General features: G+C 44.7%; 1 protein-coding gene across 1 annotated transcript; it reads left to right on the top strand.

The window, feature by feature from the left end:
* The first annotated feature begins 1,583 nt into the window (after nucleotides 1–1,583).
* ZRANB2 (zinc finger RANBP2-type containing 2) lies at nucleotides 1,584–14,922 on the top strand. The gene is made up of 10 exons (XM_030494482.2): nucleotides 1,584–1,783; nucleotides 2,120–2,172; nucleotides 2,568–2,676; nucleotides 4,042–4,124; nucleotides 6,162–6,238; nucleotides 6,798–6,935; nucleotides 7,773–7,945; nucleotides 10,130–10,216; nucleotides 12,415–12,579; nucleotides 13,097–14,922. The coding sequence occupies exons 1-10, from the start codon at nucleotides 1,728–1,730 to the stop codon at nucleotides 13,158–13,160; spliced, it is 1,005 nt and encodes a 334-aa protein (XP_030350342.1). The 5' UTR covers nucleotides 1,584–1,727; the 3' UTR covers nucleotides 13,161–14,922.
* Nucleotides 14,923–16,325: the final 1,403 nt, after the last annotated feature.

Genomic DNA, 16,325 nt, shown 5'->3' with positions numbered 1-16,325 from the left:
CCTTCAGGCACTGGAGCTGCTCTAAGGTCTCCCCTTTAGGAGCCTTCTCTTCTCCAGGCTGCCCCAGCCCAGCTCTCTCAGCCTGGCTCCAGAGCAGAGCTGCTCCAGCCCTCGCAGCAGCTCCGAGGCCGCCTCTGGACTCGCTCCAGCAGCTTCTGCTGTTGCCCCAGAGCTGGATTAGGACTGCAGGGGGGGTCTCATGAGAGATTTGCTGCCATCTACCACAGCACTAAGACTCTGATCTCTCGTTTGAGCTTAGACTGATAACTCAGTGCCCCAAAGGAATGTCGTTCGGGGCAGAACGTGCTAACGAGGTTTCACATTTCGCACCGCTGCCTGTGAAGCACTGCACCTCGCACGGGCTGTGCACACACACAGCGCAGGACCCGCTGCTGTCGTACAGGCTTTGCCCCGCGGCCATCTTCTTTTCACCCCGTCCTTTCTGTTCGTTCTTCTCATTCCAGGGTCGAGCAAAACAAGGTTTTTCACAGCCCTTGCTCACGATTCCAGCACAGCCCTTTGTCTGGGGCCTCCTCCAGCTGCAGGTTCAGTCCTTCTGCTCAGGAGCAGACACGTTCTAAGTGGGGGTTTGTACACAGCCTTGACAAACCAGATGCCCCAACACATTTTTCCAGCGCAGTCACGCTGGTTTACACTTTTATAAATACATAGCAGTAACGCTGTCATCTTCCCTCATGACCCGGAGAGTGGATGTGATAAAAACCAGGCCCATAACCAGATTCCAGATGGTTTTTCCACAGGATGTGGCTACAGCACGGAAAGGGAATAAAAACTGCCAGGAAAGTCACATTTGCTCTGCATCAGCACATTGCATGTGTTTAATTAGGTAATGCTGGCCAGGCTAGGTGTGCAGATCCCACTGGGTTATCACCAGTCCAAAGGGAAAAGCAAAAGGACTGACCAGCTGCACACAGGACATGGAGGCACATGTCCCTGTGCTTAAGTGAACCCCCCGCAAACCACAGCATGGTCTTTTCATCATAATAAAACCCGTATTTTTTTTAAATAATGGATTTTCTTGAGCACTCTAACATTAGAGTCTCTGTCTTATCCATGTTTAAAGCGCTCTGTATGTTCTTGTAGGGATTTCATCAGCGCCATCACACTGAGAAACCAGTCTGAACCTTGTGCGCTCTCTCTTCTCTGAAAATGAAGCCTTATTTCATTTATCTTTCATTATGCAGCAGCAGCTGATGGTTTCTCTACTTATTTTCTTCTAGTGAAGGTGTACCCGCAGGAATCCACGGGCAGACTCTCCTCATGAGGAGCCCGGGCACATCTGTCCCGGCTGGGACTTAGGGGTGACAAGCGCCACAGCAACAGCCGCAGCAAAGGAATCTGCCATGAATAAACACGCTCTATAGAGCTGATTTTCACGCTTTCGGGCTGCCGGAGACCTCCCCGCGCGGCGGGGCCGGCTCCCCGAGCGACCTCGGCCGCCCTGCAGCCTCGCTCCCCTCAGCGAAATCCCGCCACGGCGGCCGAGCGCACTGCGCATGCGCGCCTCCGCGGGCAGCCCTCCGCCCCGCTGGGGGGCGCGCTTCCTTCGGCCCCCCTTCCCGCTGGCCGCGCTCAGGCGCCCGCGCCGCTGCCTGAGCAGAACCCGTGCGGGCAGCCGCAGGGCGCAGGCGCGGCGGGCAGCCCGGCCCGCGCAGGGCCCCGGTCCTCTGGCGCGGCGCTGGGCGCTCGGCTCGGTGGGGCCCAAGATGTCGACCAAGAATTTCCGCGTGAGCGACGGGGACTGGATCTGCCCCGACAAGAAGTGAGCGGGGACGGGGCGGGGCGGGGGCAGCGCCCGCCGCGGGGGCCGGCGGCACACGGCGCGGCACAGCGCCGGCCCGCGGGGCAGCCCGCGGCCGCCGGCTCCCGAGGGGCTGCCCCCTCCCGCCGGCCTGGGCCGGGCCGGGTCAGTTTCCCCCCTGCAGAGCTCCACAGCTCCGGCCTCGCCGTGCCGCGGGGCCGCGCAGGGCCTCGGAAACTTCGTGTTCCGATTTGGAACCAGTTCAACCTGAAATAGGTGGTTTTCTTTTAAGTCTCGCGCGAGTGCGTTTTCCAGCGTTAACCAGCGTCTTCGTTCTCGTTCCGCTTCTGTTCTCAGGTGCGGGAATGTAAACTTCGCAAGAAGAACCAACTGTAACAGATGTGGAAGAGGTGAGAGTCTCAGCTGCCAGAGGGGAGACTGAGAAGAGCTCTGAGGCAGAAGCTCTTCCCTGTGAGGGTGCTGAGGCGCTGGCACAGACTTTTCCCAGAGAAGCTGTGGCTGCCCCATCCCTGGCAGTGTTCAAGGCCAGGTTGGACACAGGGGATTGGAGCAACCTGCTCTAGTGGAAGGTGTCCCTGCCCGTGGCAGGGGTTGGAGCTGGATGAGATTCCTTAAGGACCCTTAAGGTTCCTTCCAACCCAAACCGTTCCATCATTTTATGATCTTTTTTTCCTCGTTTATTTCTGCTATTTAAAAAGAAAAAAATATGAAATCCTTTTAGTTTCTTATGAAGCCACACGTTTGAGAACTGTTTGTTCTTTGTTTCTTTGTTTTTCTTTTCCAGAAAAAACGACAGAAGCCAAAATGATGAAAGCTGGAGGGACTGAAATAGGGAAGACACTTGCTGAAAAGAGCCGTGGGCTCTTCAGTGCTAACGACTGGCAGTGTAAAACGTACGGCCTCTGACAGTGTGCAGTTCTTGTAGAGCCACACAACACCTCAAACAGCCTGGTTCTTAATTCTGTCACTGTAAACTTACTTGTACTGATTAGAGAAGAGTGATCAAAGCTCACAGCAGCTCCACTCATAGTGTTTTGCTGTGAGATAGGATTCAGTTTTGTTTGCTGGAGAGCAGTTGCTTAATTAACATGGCTGGGAAAAGGTTAAAAATAGTCAAGACTAGGCAGGTGAAAGTTCATGTTTTCCTCTGATAAGCTGGACACTTCTCAAGTTTGAAGATAACGTGGATGGAAGTAACACCCACATTGCAGTGTGATATGTTGTTGTTGACATTCACTAAACATTTCAGGAGTAAAGTTTAGCCCATAGTAAAATTCTCAGCTGTTTCTCCAGGGCATCGGTTGGGAATATTAAGGTCTCAATTAGGAAAGGGCTGCTTTAATAAAACACTTGGATTTTTGAAAGGAGCACTTTAAGGATTTCAGGCTGTGCCTATTGAACTGTCTGAGCAGTGAAACCTTAAATTCTGTTCTTTTTTCCTGTTGGAATGTGGCTGTGTTCAGCCTGATGGGTTTCCAGTGGCACTGTCCTGCAGCAGCAGGTTACCTGGGCAACGCTCTGGACCCCAGTATCTGAGGGGACCTGCTTGGTGGTTTCAGGATTGCTGTGTCTTTCCAAGTTGATAGCTAGGCTGGCTCTTACGGATCTTCTCTTTTCTCTGGGGCTGAGCAGCATCCTTAGGATAGCACTACAAGTGGAGGAAGCCTGAGCGGCCTTCTAGGAGGTCAAAAGATAGAAATGCAGTTGCAGAAGCAGATAACTGCAGCAGTGAGGGACGATGGCTGCTCATCAGCATTATACCCATGGTACCTTCTTCATTAACCCCTCTGAACCATGAATGCCACTAGTGGAGAGTGATGAGGGGTTTAACACTTTTCGTGCACTTACCCGTGTTAACTTGTCTGCCTGCCTTGTCTTTCCCTTCCATTTGTCCAGTATGGTCACCTTCCCATCATCCTTGTGCTGGTGAACTACCCAGAGGCTCTCTCAGGCAGTTCTGTCTTGGGGACTGTTGGCCATGGAGATTTAGCAGATCACTGCTAAAACTTGGCAAATACATTTTTATAATGTGTTTCATTTTCAAGGCCAGGTTGGACACAGGGGCTTGGAGCAACCTGATCTAGTGGAAGGTGTCCCTGCCCATGGCAGGGGTTGGAACTGGATGAGCTTTAAGGTCCCTTCCAACCCAAACCATTCTAGGATTCTGTGATTTATTTTAAGTGTTGCCTCAACACTTTAGCTTTTTGATTTGAAATAAAATGTTTCTTATTTTTGTTTTGTTCTTTTTGCTTCCGAAGATGTGGTAACGTGAACTGGGCCAGAAGATCAGAATGTAATATGTGTAACACTCCAAAGTACGCGAAATTGGAGGAAAGGACAGGTAAGATGCATGTGGGTTTAAACTACTCAAATTGCTGCAAGAAGACATCCTTTTATAAATTTCAGTGTAATTTCATTAAAGGTGGTGTTTTCACAGCAAAGTTGACAGGCTGAGAGAGCTGGGCTGGGTCAGCCTGGAAAAGAGAAGGCTCCTGAAGGGGAGACCTTAGAGCAGCTCCAGTGCCTAAAGGGGCTCCAGGAAACCTGGAGAGGGGCTTTGGACAAGGGCCTGTAGGGACAGGACAAGGGGAATGGCTTTAACCTGCCAGAGGGGAGGCTGAGATGAGCTCTGAGGCAGAAGCTCTTCCCTGTGAGGGTGTTGAGGTGCTGGCACAGACTTTTCCCAGAGAAGCTGTGGCTGCCCCATCCCTGGCAGTGTTCAAGGCCAGGTTGGACACAGGGGCTTGGAGCAACCTGCTCTAGTGGAAGTGTCCCTGCCTGTGGCAGGGGCTGGAACTGGATGAGCTTTAAGGTCCCTTCCAGCCCAAAGCAGTCTGTGATTCTATGAAAGTTGGATCATTTTCTATGTGCAAATAAGTCTGTAAGTTCTTGGACTTGATTACGTTTAATGGTGTATTAAGTATGTGGTGGTTTCATATGGAAAGTCACAAATACTCAGCTTAAACTGTCTTTATATTTGATTTTGTTACTAAGATGTTTGGAAGGAGTAATGCAATCTGTATTAAACTCCAAAAAGCCCCGTGCATGCACCGTGTGCATCGGTGGAGGCCTCAGCATTCCCAAGAACAGGGTTTGAAGGTTGTGTAGATCAGACTGTCACCTCTTAATGAGGTTTGAAGTTTGGTCACACTCGGACACGTTTTAAGTTCCTCCTGGATTAATAATGAGCCCAGTGGTAACTAGACCTGAGGATCTCCTTACACTGCATTCCTGCCTTTATAGTGGTACCACTGCAGATGGGATCAGGCTGAGAATTTAATGCGTGGAGTGTGACAATAGTGCATATGCACTTGGGTGACATGGTTTAGTGTGTGGTGTCCCTGCCCATGGCAGGGGGTTTGGAACTAGGTGATCTTAAAGGCCTTTCCAACCCAAACCAGTCTGTGATTCTATGATTCTATGAAAAAAGAAGCATGGAGAAGAGCACAGAGGTTATAATTCAAAAAGAAGAATAATATTTTTTATTATTCTTCTTTAATATTCTTACAATATTAGATAAGAATATTTAATTGGATTTAGTATATTTCATATAATTGAATATTTTTACTATTTCATTATTTTCCCAAGTTCTGGGGTCCCTTAGGTGTTGTCAGTCCTGTGCAGGACACCCAGCACGGTGCACATGCTTGGGGTCAGTTTCAGAGGCAGCTGAAATGAAAACAAACCCTTCAGGTCTTCCTCTCACATCAGACAAAGGAACAGAGAGATTCCTAAGGGAAATCTTGGCAGCTGTACAATTCCATGCGACTGCAGGATGCTTTTATTGCTGTGGCTCCCTGAGGAGCTATATCTGAGTGTATGTCCCAGAAGAATTGTGATACCCGGGGGGCTGCGTGCATGTGGGACCCGGCTGAGGCCAAGGGGAGCAGTTCAGCAGCGTGTCCCCACCTCGTGTTTCCCTAATTGCTTTCCTGAGTTGGCTACTGGCTGCTCCCCAAGGTGGGATTTCAGTCTTGGAGGACAGTAGCCTTTGTTCTAGCCCCCTGGGGATATGCCTGTGTGCATCCACACAGGGCAGCTGTCAGGCACCACAGCTCCACCAGAGTTCTGCTGGGAAGCACAGCTATAATCCTGACACTTCTATGGTTTTTTTCCCACTCTTTTAAACTCTGTTGCTTCTGTGGTGTTTGTGTCTTAATCCACTTGCTCAATTAGGTTTCTGTTTAATAAACGTGCGTGGGAACAATTCATGTTCCTCTTGAGATCCTGTTACGTTCTTGGGGCGCATATTTATAAACCACTGAAGGCTTCCAGAGCCTCTGTGAAAGTTAAAAAAAAAGAAAGAATAAACTTTGTGCTTCATGTAGCTGAATTTGATGCAGCTCAAGAGATTGTCTTGTTTTCCCCCTTTTTCAAGGATACGGAGGAGGATTTAATGAACGAGAGAATGTTGAATATATAGAACGTGAGGAATCAGATGGGGAGTACGATGAGGTAAGGTTGGGTGCATGTGCTGCTCTGGAGACACATGTACTGTGTGATGTATGTTTGGCATATGTTTGCATTTGGTTTCCTTAGAAAAGTGCTGATCAGGAATATGTTGTGATTCAGCTCTCTGCCACATGCTCAAGTGTGAGAGTTTTGAATTGAAAGTGAATATATCTGCTTTGTGTTTGGGGGGTAAAAAGTAAAACTGAGTTCACATTGAACTGGTATGAGCTGAGTTTGTTAAACTTCTTCAGGAGCTGCTCCAAGGTCATGGGTGTTGTTTTCAGCCAGGTGCTCAATGTTGTTTAATAAAGATAACCCATAATCACAAGGATAAAATACTCTTGTTAAATTCAGATTTCCGTCCATCTGGTCTCTGGGCACTACCTGTACCCAAGACAAGCATCAGAAAGGTTCTTGTTGCTAACTGATGTTTCATGATAATTCTCTTTCCCTTTGAGCAATATCTTACTTGGATTTGATGCATACTTATAAAAAAAATACAGGGTTTAATGAATTTTTACATTACTTTTCTGTCATATTCTAATGAAATAACATTTCTTAGTTTGGACGCAAAAAGAAAAAGTACAGAGGGAAGCCAGTTGGTCCTGCATCTATCCTGAAGGAAGTAGAAGATAAGGAATCTGAAGGGGAAGATGAGGAGGATGAGGATGAAGATCTCTCCAAGTATAAATTGGATGAGGTAACATGTTTGGAGTCTTTCTTGTTCTTTAATCATTACTTCAGTGCTGTTTAGTAGTAGTGGATAAGGTTTGGTCTATATTTTAGCTAGCTTTAGAGCAATGTGGAGGAGCAGCTATTGAATAATGGTGCTACAGCTTCTGTGAAGTGTGTGCACAAGATTTGGTCTGTTCTAAATACCTGCAGTCACAGATGTATGATTTTAAAACTTTAAAAAATTATAAGCTTATCTGAGATCAGAATCAGTAGTTCTAAGATCTGTATTTGGAACCTCTATATATATGGACACCATATAAAAGGAATGTTGTTGAGTTTTACTCTTAGCCATTTAAAGCCACGTCAGATTTCTATTTTGTAAGTGGAATAAAATGAGGTTTTTCATCTTTCCTGAAATACGTCGTCACGTACGGGATTGTCCACATGTCTGGACAGCAGAGACCTGCATATGTGCTTGTTCTTTACGCAGCAGCCACCAGGTCCTGCCCATGACACATGTCTCTGCAGAACTGTGCTTTGGTTCTAGATTTTGCATCTGCAGGTTCTTACAGGCACTCAGTTAAAATAACTGGTAAAACGAATGTCTGTGTTCTCATTAGCTTCATTAAATAACAGAAAATGGGACTTCAGATGGGGTATTTGCAGGCTTTGTGTTTGCTTTGAAACACAAATTTTCAGTCAGTCCTTTCTCATAAAATACTTGGATCTCAGGAAGTGCACTAACAACAGTATTTCTGAGGTTGAAAGCCACAAAATGAACCCTTGAACAGGTAAAAAACACTAACTGGAGAAAACAATCCAAGCGTTTCTGAAGTATTTTTGTGTATCTGCTTTTTTTCAGGATGAGGATGAAGATGATGCTGACCTCTCAAAATATAATCTTGATGCCAGTGAGGAAGAGGACACTAATAAGAAAAAGAAATCCAATAGGCGCAGTCGCTCTAAGTCTCGGTCTTCCCACTCACGATCTTCATCGCGCTCATCCTCTCATTCAAGCTCAAGGTCTAGGTCCAGGTAAACGGGTACAGGTCAAGGGTAACGCCAGGCAAAATGTCAGTATCTAACTTCTTTATTTACTTTTTTTTCTTGATTGCCTTACAGTTTTAGTTTAACAATGTTAATGATTTCGTGTATGGAATTTACACAGGTAGATAGTGTTCTGTTCTGACCTTCTGTGGCTCCTCAGGACGGAGGTTTCCTGTGTCTTGCTGCTTGTTTTAGCAAATATAAGTTGATATTTCAATTGAATCCTGCAAATAAATTAAGAAATATAACTTATTTTCAATTTTATTTTTAGGCTTGTTGGCCATATGTGAGTCAATGGGTGAACTTTGTTTTTTAGCAACGTTGAGTAGAGCTGTTGAACAGAGGCAGAGGGTGCTGTGGTTAGAATGCGAGGACACAGAAGAGGGCACTGATGATGCAGTCCTGGCAGATTCAGGGAAACAAGAGAATGGAAAATAGCCTGGAAATAACGGCAAGAAACTTGAACTTGGCAGGAGGCACAGCTTTAAGTACAGTGGCAGGGCTGTCAGAAGAACACTGAAGGTTTACATTGATCATGGGACTGCTACAAAAGCCTGTGGGGCAGAGTGAAGATCTCACATTATTATTATTTAAATTCAGTAATATATAAACAATTCAATAAATGTTGTGTAATTGGGTGATGTAAATCATGTTGTAGTAGCTTATAGGGCTATATATAAAGTTCATACATGTAAAGTTCAAGTTTCTTCTAAGCTTCTTAGCTCTGTAACTGCACCTCTCTGCTCTCCCTGCAGTGACCATTGCCCAAATTCTTCAGCCCCTCAGACTAACCAGGTGTCAGCCACTGTCTCTGTTTTGTCTTTCCCCCCATTGCTGTCATGCTTTTTTCCATGCTGCCGCTTTTATGACAAATTAAGCTCTTCCCAGTCCCTACTGTGAGTCTCCCCCTCCTTCAAATGTCATGTAGCTCTGAGGGGGAGCAGCCTGAATGAGAGTGATGAAGCTGGCCACTGTCAGCAGTTTCATTATAGAATCATCATAGAATAGTTAGGGTTGGAAAAGACCTTAAGATCATCTAGTTCCAACCCCCCTGCCATGGGCAGGGACGCCTCTGTGAAGGAAGGTGTGGGGCAAGATCTATGAGAAAGCGGGTGCATTGTCCTTTTTGAGGGCAGCACGGACCCGGGGTGAGCTGCATTTGAGGGCAGTTCTCAGGTGGAGGGGTGAGAAGGTCGAAGGACACAGAACTGCATCTGGCCATGACTTTGCTCATCGATTCACAAATGTTAACTGAAATAACTGGTATTTGCAGGGGATCTTTCAACTTCCTGTTGAACTTTTTGCTTCTAGCTACAGATAAGTAACGGAGATGTCAGCTGTCATTTGTGGACACTTTTTTGTGTTTTTTAAAAAGGTTTAAATGTATTTCCTAGTTAGCATGTGTTCATACTGCTTCTGGTTTACAGTAAAATGAAAAAGACGTGGTAACAATATAAATGGGGAGGTTGGCAGCATGTCTAATAGATTTTTCCTTAAAGATTATTACAATCTGATTGCAGTGCCTTCTTTTTACAATGTCAATGCAAGTCCATTACTGTTTTTACATCTCTTGTGGTTTGTGCTTTAAAGAAAATCCATCAACATGAAAAAATGGAAAGTAATTTTGACGAGTTACAAGTGGTGTTGGAGATGTCTGTACTTGAACCCAGAATTAACTATTCCTGATTGTTAATGCAGAGGAAAATCTTGATGAAAACTTGAAACTACTTCAAAATGCTTGTGGGAACTGATGTGGGGGAGATCTGGGCTTGCTAGTCCTGATGCTCTGCCCTACTCTGCTGTTCAGGGGAATGATGGGTTTCAGGTTAAGGCACAAATTAAAAGGGAAGGCATTGGTTTCATGAAACAGTTAATAGATGGGCAGTTGTTTCATTGCCAAATAACTGCAATCCTGTTTAATGTTTGTGCTTTGTTTTAGGAAACGTAATCTAAAAGCTGACTTTGTAATTTCATTGCACCATCTTACTATGTTAAAGTTTCTGTTTCACAATGTGCTGTGGTGGTACTGGGGGAGCCGGAGGAAATTGTCACCGCTTTAGTGACTCGAGGCCAAACTGCGTTGATGCAGCGTTGTCTCTGCTGCTGACAGCAGCAGTTTTTCTGCTAAATGCAAGTCAGACACTGGAAAAAAAATCTTCCATGTTGTTTCAGGTCCCATTCAAGAAGTTCTTCCAGTTCCAGATCAAGATCTCGTTCCAGTTCCAGGGAGCACTCTAGATCTCGTGGGTCGAAATCAAGGTGAATGAGGTAGAACTCTCTCCTTGCAGAGAGAAAAGAGGGCAGAAGAACCAACCGCTTGTTGATTTCACCGTAAAATTATGCCAGTCAGAACACATTCACTATCTTGTATCTTGGAAGTCAGAACCCTTGGGGTCTCTGCACAGGGTGCTTCCCACTACATGTGTGTTCCTTGAGAATGCCAGGTTTTGGTTGAAGAGGTTAAGTCTGATCTAAGCCAGATGAGTGGATGCCACAGATCGTCACTTGGAAGGAAGAAGGATTTGAATGTATGTTTACCTGCTTCAGCATTTTCTGGTGGTTTTACTCTTTCTACTTTGGCTACTTGATGTGGAAGGACATTAGAAAATACGCTATAATTCTGGATTTGTGTTTAGTGAGAACTTACTTAATGTTTATTTAACTCCGTGAGTGAGTCCAGAGGCGGCCACGGAGCTGCTGCGAGGGCTGGAGCAGCTCTGCTCTGGAGCCAGGCTGAGAGCGCTGGGCTGGGTCAGCCTGGAGAAGAGAAGGCTCCTAAAGGGGAGACCTTAGAGCAGCTCCAGGGCCTAAAGGGGCTCCAGGAAACCTGGAGAGGGGCTTTGGACAAGGGCCTGTAGGGACAGGCCAAGGGGAATGGCTTTAACCTGCCAGAGGGGAGATTGAGATGAGCTCTTAGGCAGAAGCTCTTCCCTGTGAGGGTGCTGAGGCACTGGCACAGGGTGCCCAGAGAAGCTGTGGCTGCCCCATCCCTGGCAGTGTTCAAGGCCAGGTTGGACACAGGGGCTTGGAGCAACCTGCTCTACTGGAAGGTGTCCCTGCCCGTGGCAGGGGCTGGAGCTGGATGAGCTGTAGGGTTCCTTCCAACCCGACCCAAACCAGTCTAGGATTCTACGTATCCAACTTCCACTAGGTAGTGCTGTCATTATCTTTATACTGTGGGACATAAAAATCAGTGAATCAAAGTGTTGGTAGTAAATCACATGAGAAGTCTACAGGAGCTTGAGCTAGCTGCAGTTGCTGACTTGTGTGGGGAAGAGTGACAAAGCACAGAAGTTCCTTGAGGTGTCCTTGCACAGGCATCCTGTTGGCAGGACTTGCCTTTTGCCATGGCATGAGGAGCTGTCCCACCTCCATGTGTGCAGAGAATCTTGAAACTGTAAATAAGGAAGTTTTGCATCGGGAAGACCAGTCACAGATGGTGCCAGCACCCTTTGGTGGCAGAGCATGCTGAGGGTTATCACGTGAGGGTCAGCATGAGATGGAGTCCGTGCTTCTAGGAGGAGCAAAAGGGGTGGCTGTGCCCCCATGGGTGCTGCAGGGACTCAGCACCCACTGAGTGTGCTCACAGTATGAGCTTGTGAAAATAGGATTACCCTCCTATTATGATTTACAGTGGAAGTATTTTACCAACCACGTACACTGTGGTGTTGGGGCTTTTAAAATGTTTCATCCATGTTACTGAAAAAAAGACAGGCTCGTGTTAGGTGTTTTGATATAAGTTTGGAATTAGAGCTTAGGACTTTGCAGCTCTATCACTTTTTCCACAGGTGGGTTTCTTTTCCTTGTTTTATTCTTTTAGATAACCAGAGTGACTTTTTGAGTGTTTATAAGTGAAGCTGGTTAATTATAGTTTTTTTAATGCCAAAATGACTGTATTGTAAGAAGGTTTAAAACCTTTTGGTTGTGGAAGGTCTTCCTTTCTACACAAATTACTGTGAGATTTGTAAATACACCTTCTGAGGGTTCTTACTATTCTAGTAAGATGAACATTACAAATCTCTAATATGAAGTATCCACTAATATGAGGTGAATCACTGTTAAGCCAGCATCACCTTGATGCTTTTCAAGCCATTTTGCTTTGTGAGTTTAAGTACTGAGGAAAGTCCTTACACAGGCTACTTCCTGCCCCAGTCTGCCATCGCCTCTTTATCCATGTGTGAATATCATTCTGGTGAATGCTGGAAAGAGGTTTCCAACCTCTTGGTGGTCTCTATAGCAAAAAAACACTAGGAAAATTTAATAAGAATACTGCTTTGGCTTTAGAAGTGTTTATTGGCAGATAACTAAGGAGTAAGTATTAAAGCATCCACGCTTTTATTTGACAAAGCACTGATGCAACTAGAGTAGTGAGTGTGAAAGCTGTCTCTTTATGTTCTTTCTTTGTTGTCTCTATATTATACCAGAATTAAATCTCATTTATTTCTTAATCAATAAAGATCCAGCTCCAGGTCCTACAGGGGGTCTTCCACCCCAAGAAAGAGATCTTACTCGAGCTCTCGTTCTTCCTCCTCCCCCGAGAGAAGCAAGAAGCGAAGTCGTTCTCGATCTTCTTCATCTGGTGATCGCAAAAAAAGACGATCGAGATCACGGTCACCCGAAAGGTTTGGGTTTATGTAGAATAAGAATGGGTGTAGTTAAATGTGTGATTTTTATTTATTTTTTCTGAAAGACTTGAGATTCACTGGGAAGGAATTGAATCTGATCAGTTATTCTGATATTTAAAGTAGTTTTCTCACTTCCCCTACTCTTTACTTCCTATTATTTCCTCTGTAATTGCTTCCCCCTCAATGAAACTTCCTCCTGGTAGGAGCATGTTCCATAGAAAGACCTGGGTCACCATTCTTTCAGCGTGTGAAAGCATTAGTATGTATATTAATGATTTAGTTTCATAAGTAAATACTGCATTTAGAAGCTGTATTCTACTCTCAGTATTAAACTTTTAGCATTAAATTCACATTCATGAGCTTAGAGTGGTTTAAAGTTATTGCTATATCCTTATAAGGCCCCTATCAGATATACTTTGCTTCCAGCTATTGTAGGATACAGACTACTCAGAGTGGATGCTAAAATTAACATCAACTTATTTCTTTGCATGCTTTCTCCATTTATATCTTGCAGACGCCGCAGATCATCATCTGGATCTTCCCATTCTGGTTCCCGTACAAGTTCTAAAAAGAAATAATGTATTAAAGCTCACCTTTAAAAAACAAAATACCCAGGAAAAACAAATTCCAGTCAGTGCATGAGACATTTTTAAGAAGTTGGTGTCTTACTTGGTCAGAAGTGCTAAATCTGCTAGTAGAGGTGCATGTCTGTCCTTGCTTTCTGGAAACCTGCAGCTTTGTTCATGAAACAAAACGTGAGGTAGCATTTTAAGCCATAAAGTCCTCAGAGCAGGTGTGAGGATTTATTACTTGAGTCAAGAGGGGGTTTATTGTTTTTAGACTCAGTTGCTCAATTCCTGGCTCTCTCGCTCAATTCGTGGCTCTCTTCCATGTAAGAGCAGGTATGTTCCAACCCCACTTTGCTCTTCATGTGACAATTAGAAGAAGTATCTGAGGAATGCAGAAGAACCCATAAGCTTTCTGCATCCAGCTCCAGAGCTTGTTCGTACGGGACCACACAAGATTAGTGTAGCTGTAGGGCTGGGCTTACCCGCTGGATGACAGTAGTGAGTACTTAGGTCTAGTTATTTTTTGTTTTTCTATGTTGAACTACAGATGGATGCCCCTCTCTTTAGCTCTGCTCAGTGCAGAGTAGCTGGTAAATACCCAGAGCAGCAGATGGTTCTGTAGAGAGCAAACTAGACCTCATTCCTTCCAAGCAAGGATGTTTGAGACATTGAGCACTGCCCTCTCCAAAGCTGGTGTCCTATAGCTGCCAGTGCCTATCACTAGGAATGATTTGCTGCCATCAGCAACGTGCCCTTTGCAGCGGGTACTGGCTGTGGTGGTGTCACACACATGGACTCTGGACACGGCGATCCTCTCCTATAAAAGGATCACTTTAGGAGCTACTCTTGAGATGGAGGCATGTGGAACTAGCTTCTTGGAATCAAGTGAAGCTTCTGCAGGCCGTCTGTAAAATTCATTTGGGGCTGACTAAAATTTTCAAGGTATCTGAATTTTATTTATATTTAAAAGTGAGAATTAATAAACTGCATAGAAAGTTCTGACATCCTAAATGTGTTCTTCATCAGTCATTCTTTTTCCCTTAAACATAATTTATGGCTTAAAATGCTTCATTGAATCTACTTGAGTAGCAATATCACATTAAGACTTGGTCTCTCTTGAGCTCCGTTTGGTTAAGCAAGGTTTAAGTATCATCAGTGCCATCACAAGGTAAGTATGTTAAGGAAAATTCTTTTTAAGCAAGCAAACAGCAATATATCTGCATTTACTTGAGTCCTAGAGCTTCCAAACTCCTTTTTGACCACTGCTTTTTAAAATGAACTGCACAGAAACAAACGGAGCAACATTTAAAAACCACATTCTTCCTTTTCTTACTGTTATTTTTTAAGACACTTCTTTTGGACTGATGTAGAAGCAAAATGTTTTTGGTGTAGAGATATTTTGATAATCTTTTTTTGCAGAAGAAAAAAATGCTCTGCAGTTCCTTCTTTAATGCTTTCTTTTCTAATTTCAGTGCTAGGTGTGTGTAGGTTGCACAAGAGCAGGTTAGTCTTATAACTGCCTCTGACAACTTCAGTCCAACTACTAAACTGTACAGATCAGAGCCGCTAGACGCGATGTTGTTAGCCTTTGGGTTTTCTCCTTGTGCTTTGTATTACAATTGTTGCTGTACTTAACAGATGGAAGTTTTTACATTTAGCAAGTGATAGGCTATCGGACAAAAGGAAAATGATGGTTTCATTTGGCTTAGATAAAATGTAAGGCAAAATGATTCTGTAGACAAGTGTAAATAAAGCCTGTGAGTCAACTGTGCAGCGAGTGCTCTCTCTTGGAAACATAAAGCAATCCTTCAGTGTGCTTGTGTTGTGGTGGTGTGGCTGCAGCGCAAGAAGAGTGGTATATGCCCTTCCCTGGCCATACATATGCATTTTCAGATTGTTTCAGTTCTTTAAGTACTGAAAATACTTCTGGATTTAAACAGCAGCATGTTTAAAATGAGCTGTTAAAAAATTCAAGGCATTTTCTTTTCCATATCTTCTTTTCAGCTGTTTTTAGAGGAAGCTGTATGTTTCAGTTAATTTCTACATTTTAAATGGCAAAGGCACAGTGACTATGGTTGTCTTTGCATGCCAGTTCCAAACGATGCAAAATACCTCTTTGTAGTTACTGGATCAGCAAGTAAGTGAGAACCAAGTGATCAGAACTGACATGGTCCACCTCTGCTCGGACACAAAGGTGGCTGAGGCTCAGGCAGTAAAAGGTGTGGGGTTATTGTGGGGCGGTGCTGGTGTGGGTTGGGGTAGAATGGTCTCCAGTGGCCTAGCAGTATATTTTTCACTAGAAATTACCCCTTGCCCTCAGTGTAGCCACTGGGGTCAGATCAACTGCTGCCTGCAGAAATAAACTGGTATTTGTGTGCAGCTTTATCAAAGATCAGTGATGTTTGGCATGGAGAAGGAGGAAGTGGAGATTAGGTCAAGTTTAGGGGTAATGTGCTTTTCTAAGAAAAACTGAATACATTCATGGATAGTCAGGGTGGGTTTGCACAAGTGTTCTGTAGGAGGTGAAAACTGGAAAGGAATTTGAAAAAACACTGGCTGTTAGATTTATATAAATTGGGCAAGTTTAAAATCCCCGATGAAAAATTTCTCTTCAGAGAGAGAGTCAATTAATGATAAAAACCATTAAAATGTGAGTGTTGGAACATTTTAAACCAAGATTGCTTCATTTCCACTAACTCCTCTACGCTGCGGTGTGATAGAAACCGCTGTGATGAACAACCAGAGATTAAATAGGCTCTGTCTTGGGTCTTACTTCTCACTAACCTCCAAAACTTCTATTTATTTAACTACTGCAGGCAGTTGTTACACCAAGTAACCTGCAGTATTTTTGTCCTTTTCAGTGCATTAGGCATTGCTCACTGGCCCTGCCTTGTTCTGGTGGGGGGTGATGTGCTGCACCATGGGCTAGTATTTTAAAACATTGCAAATTCAATGGTGCTGGCACTGGGAATCACTGAGCATTGTTTAAAGAGTAATGGAAATTACTCCCATTGTTGAAGATGCTGACTTTAAACCTTTCTAATTGTCAGTGTAGAGCACATATGGTTTGGGTGGGAAGGGGCCTCAAAGCTCATCCAGCTCCAACCCCCTCCCATGGACAGGGACACCTTCCACTGGTGCAGATTACCCCAAGCCCCATCCATACCAGGTAGG

Source organism: Strigops habroptila, chromosome 8 (assembly GCF_004027225.2).
Source record: "Strigops habroptila isolate Jane chromosome 8, bStrHab1.2.pri, whole genome shotgun sequence".
NCBI lineage: Eukaryota > Metazoa > Chordata > Aves > Psittaciformes > Psittacidae > Strigops > Strigops habroptila.
This window is presented reverse-complemented; position numbering and strand designations above follow the sequence as displayed.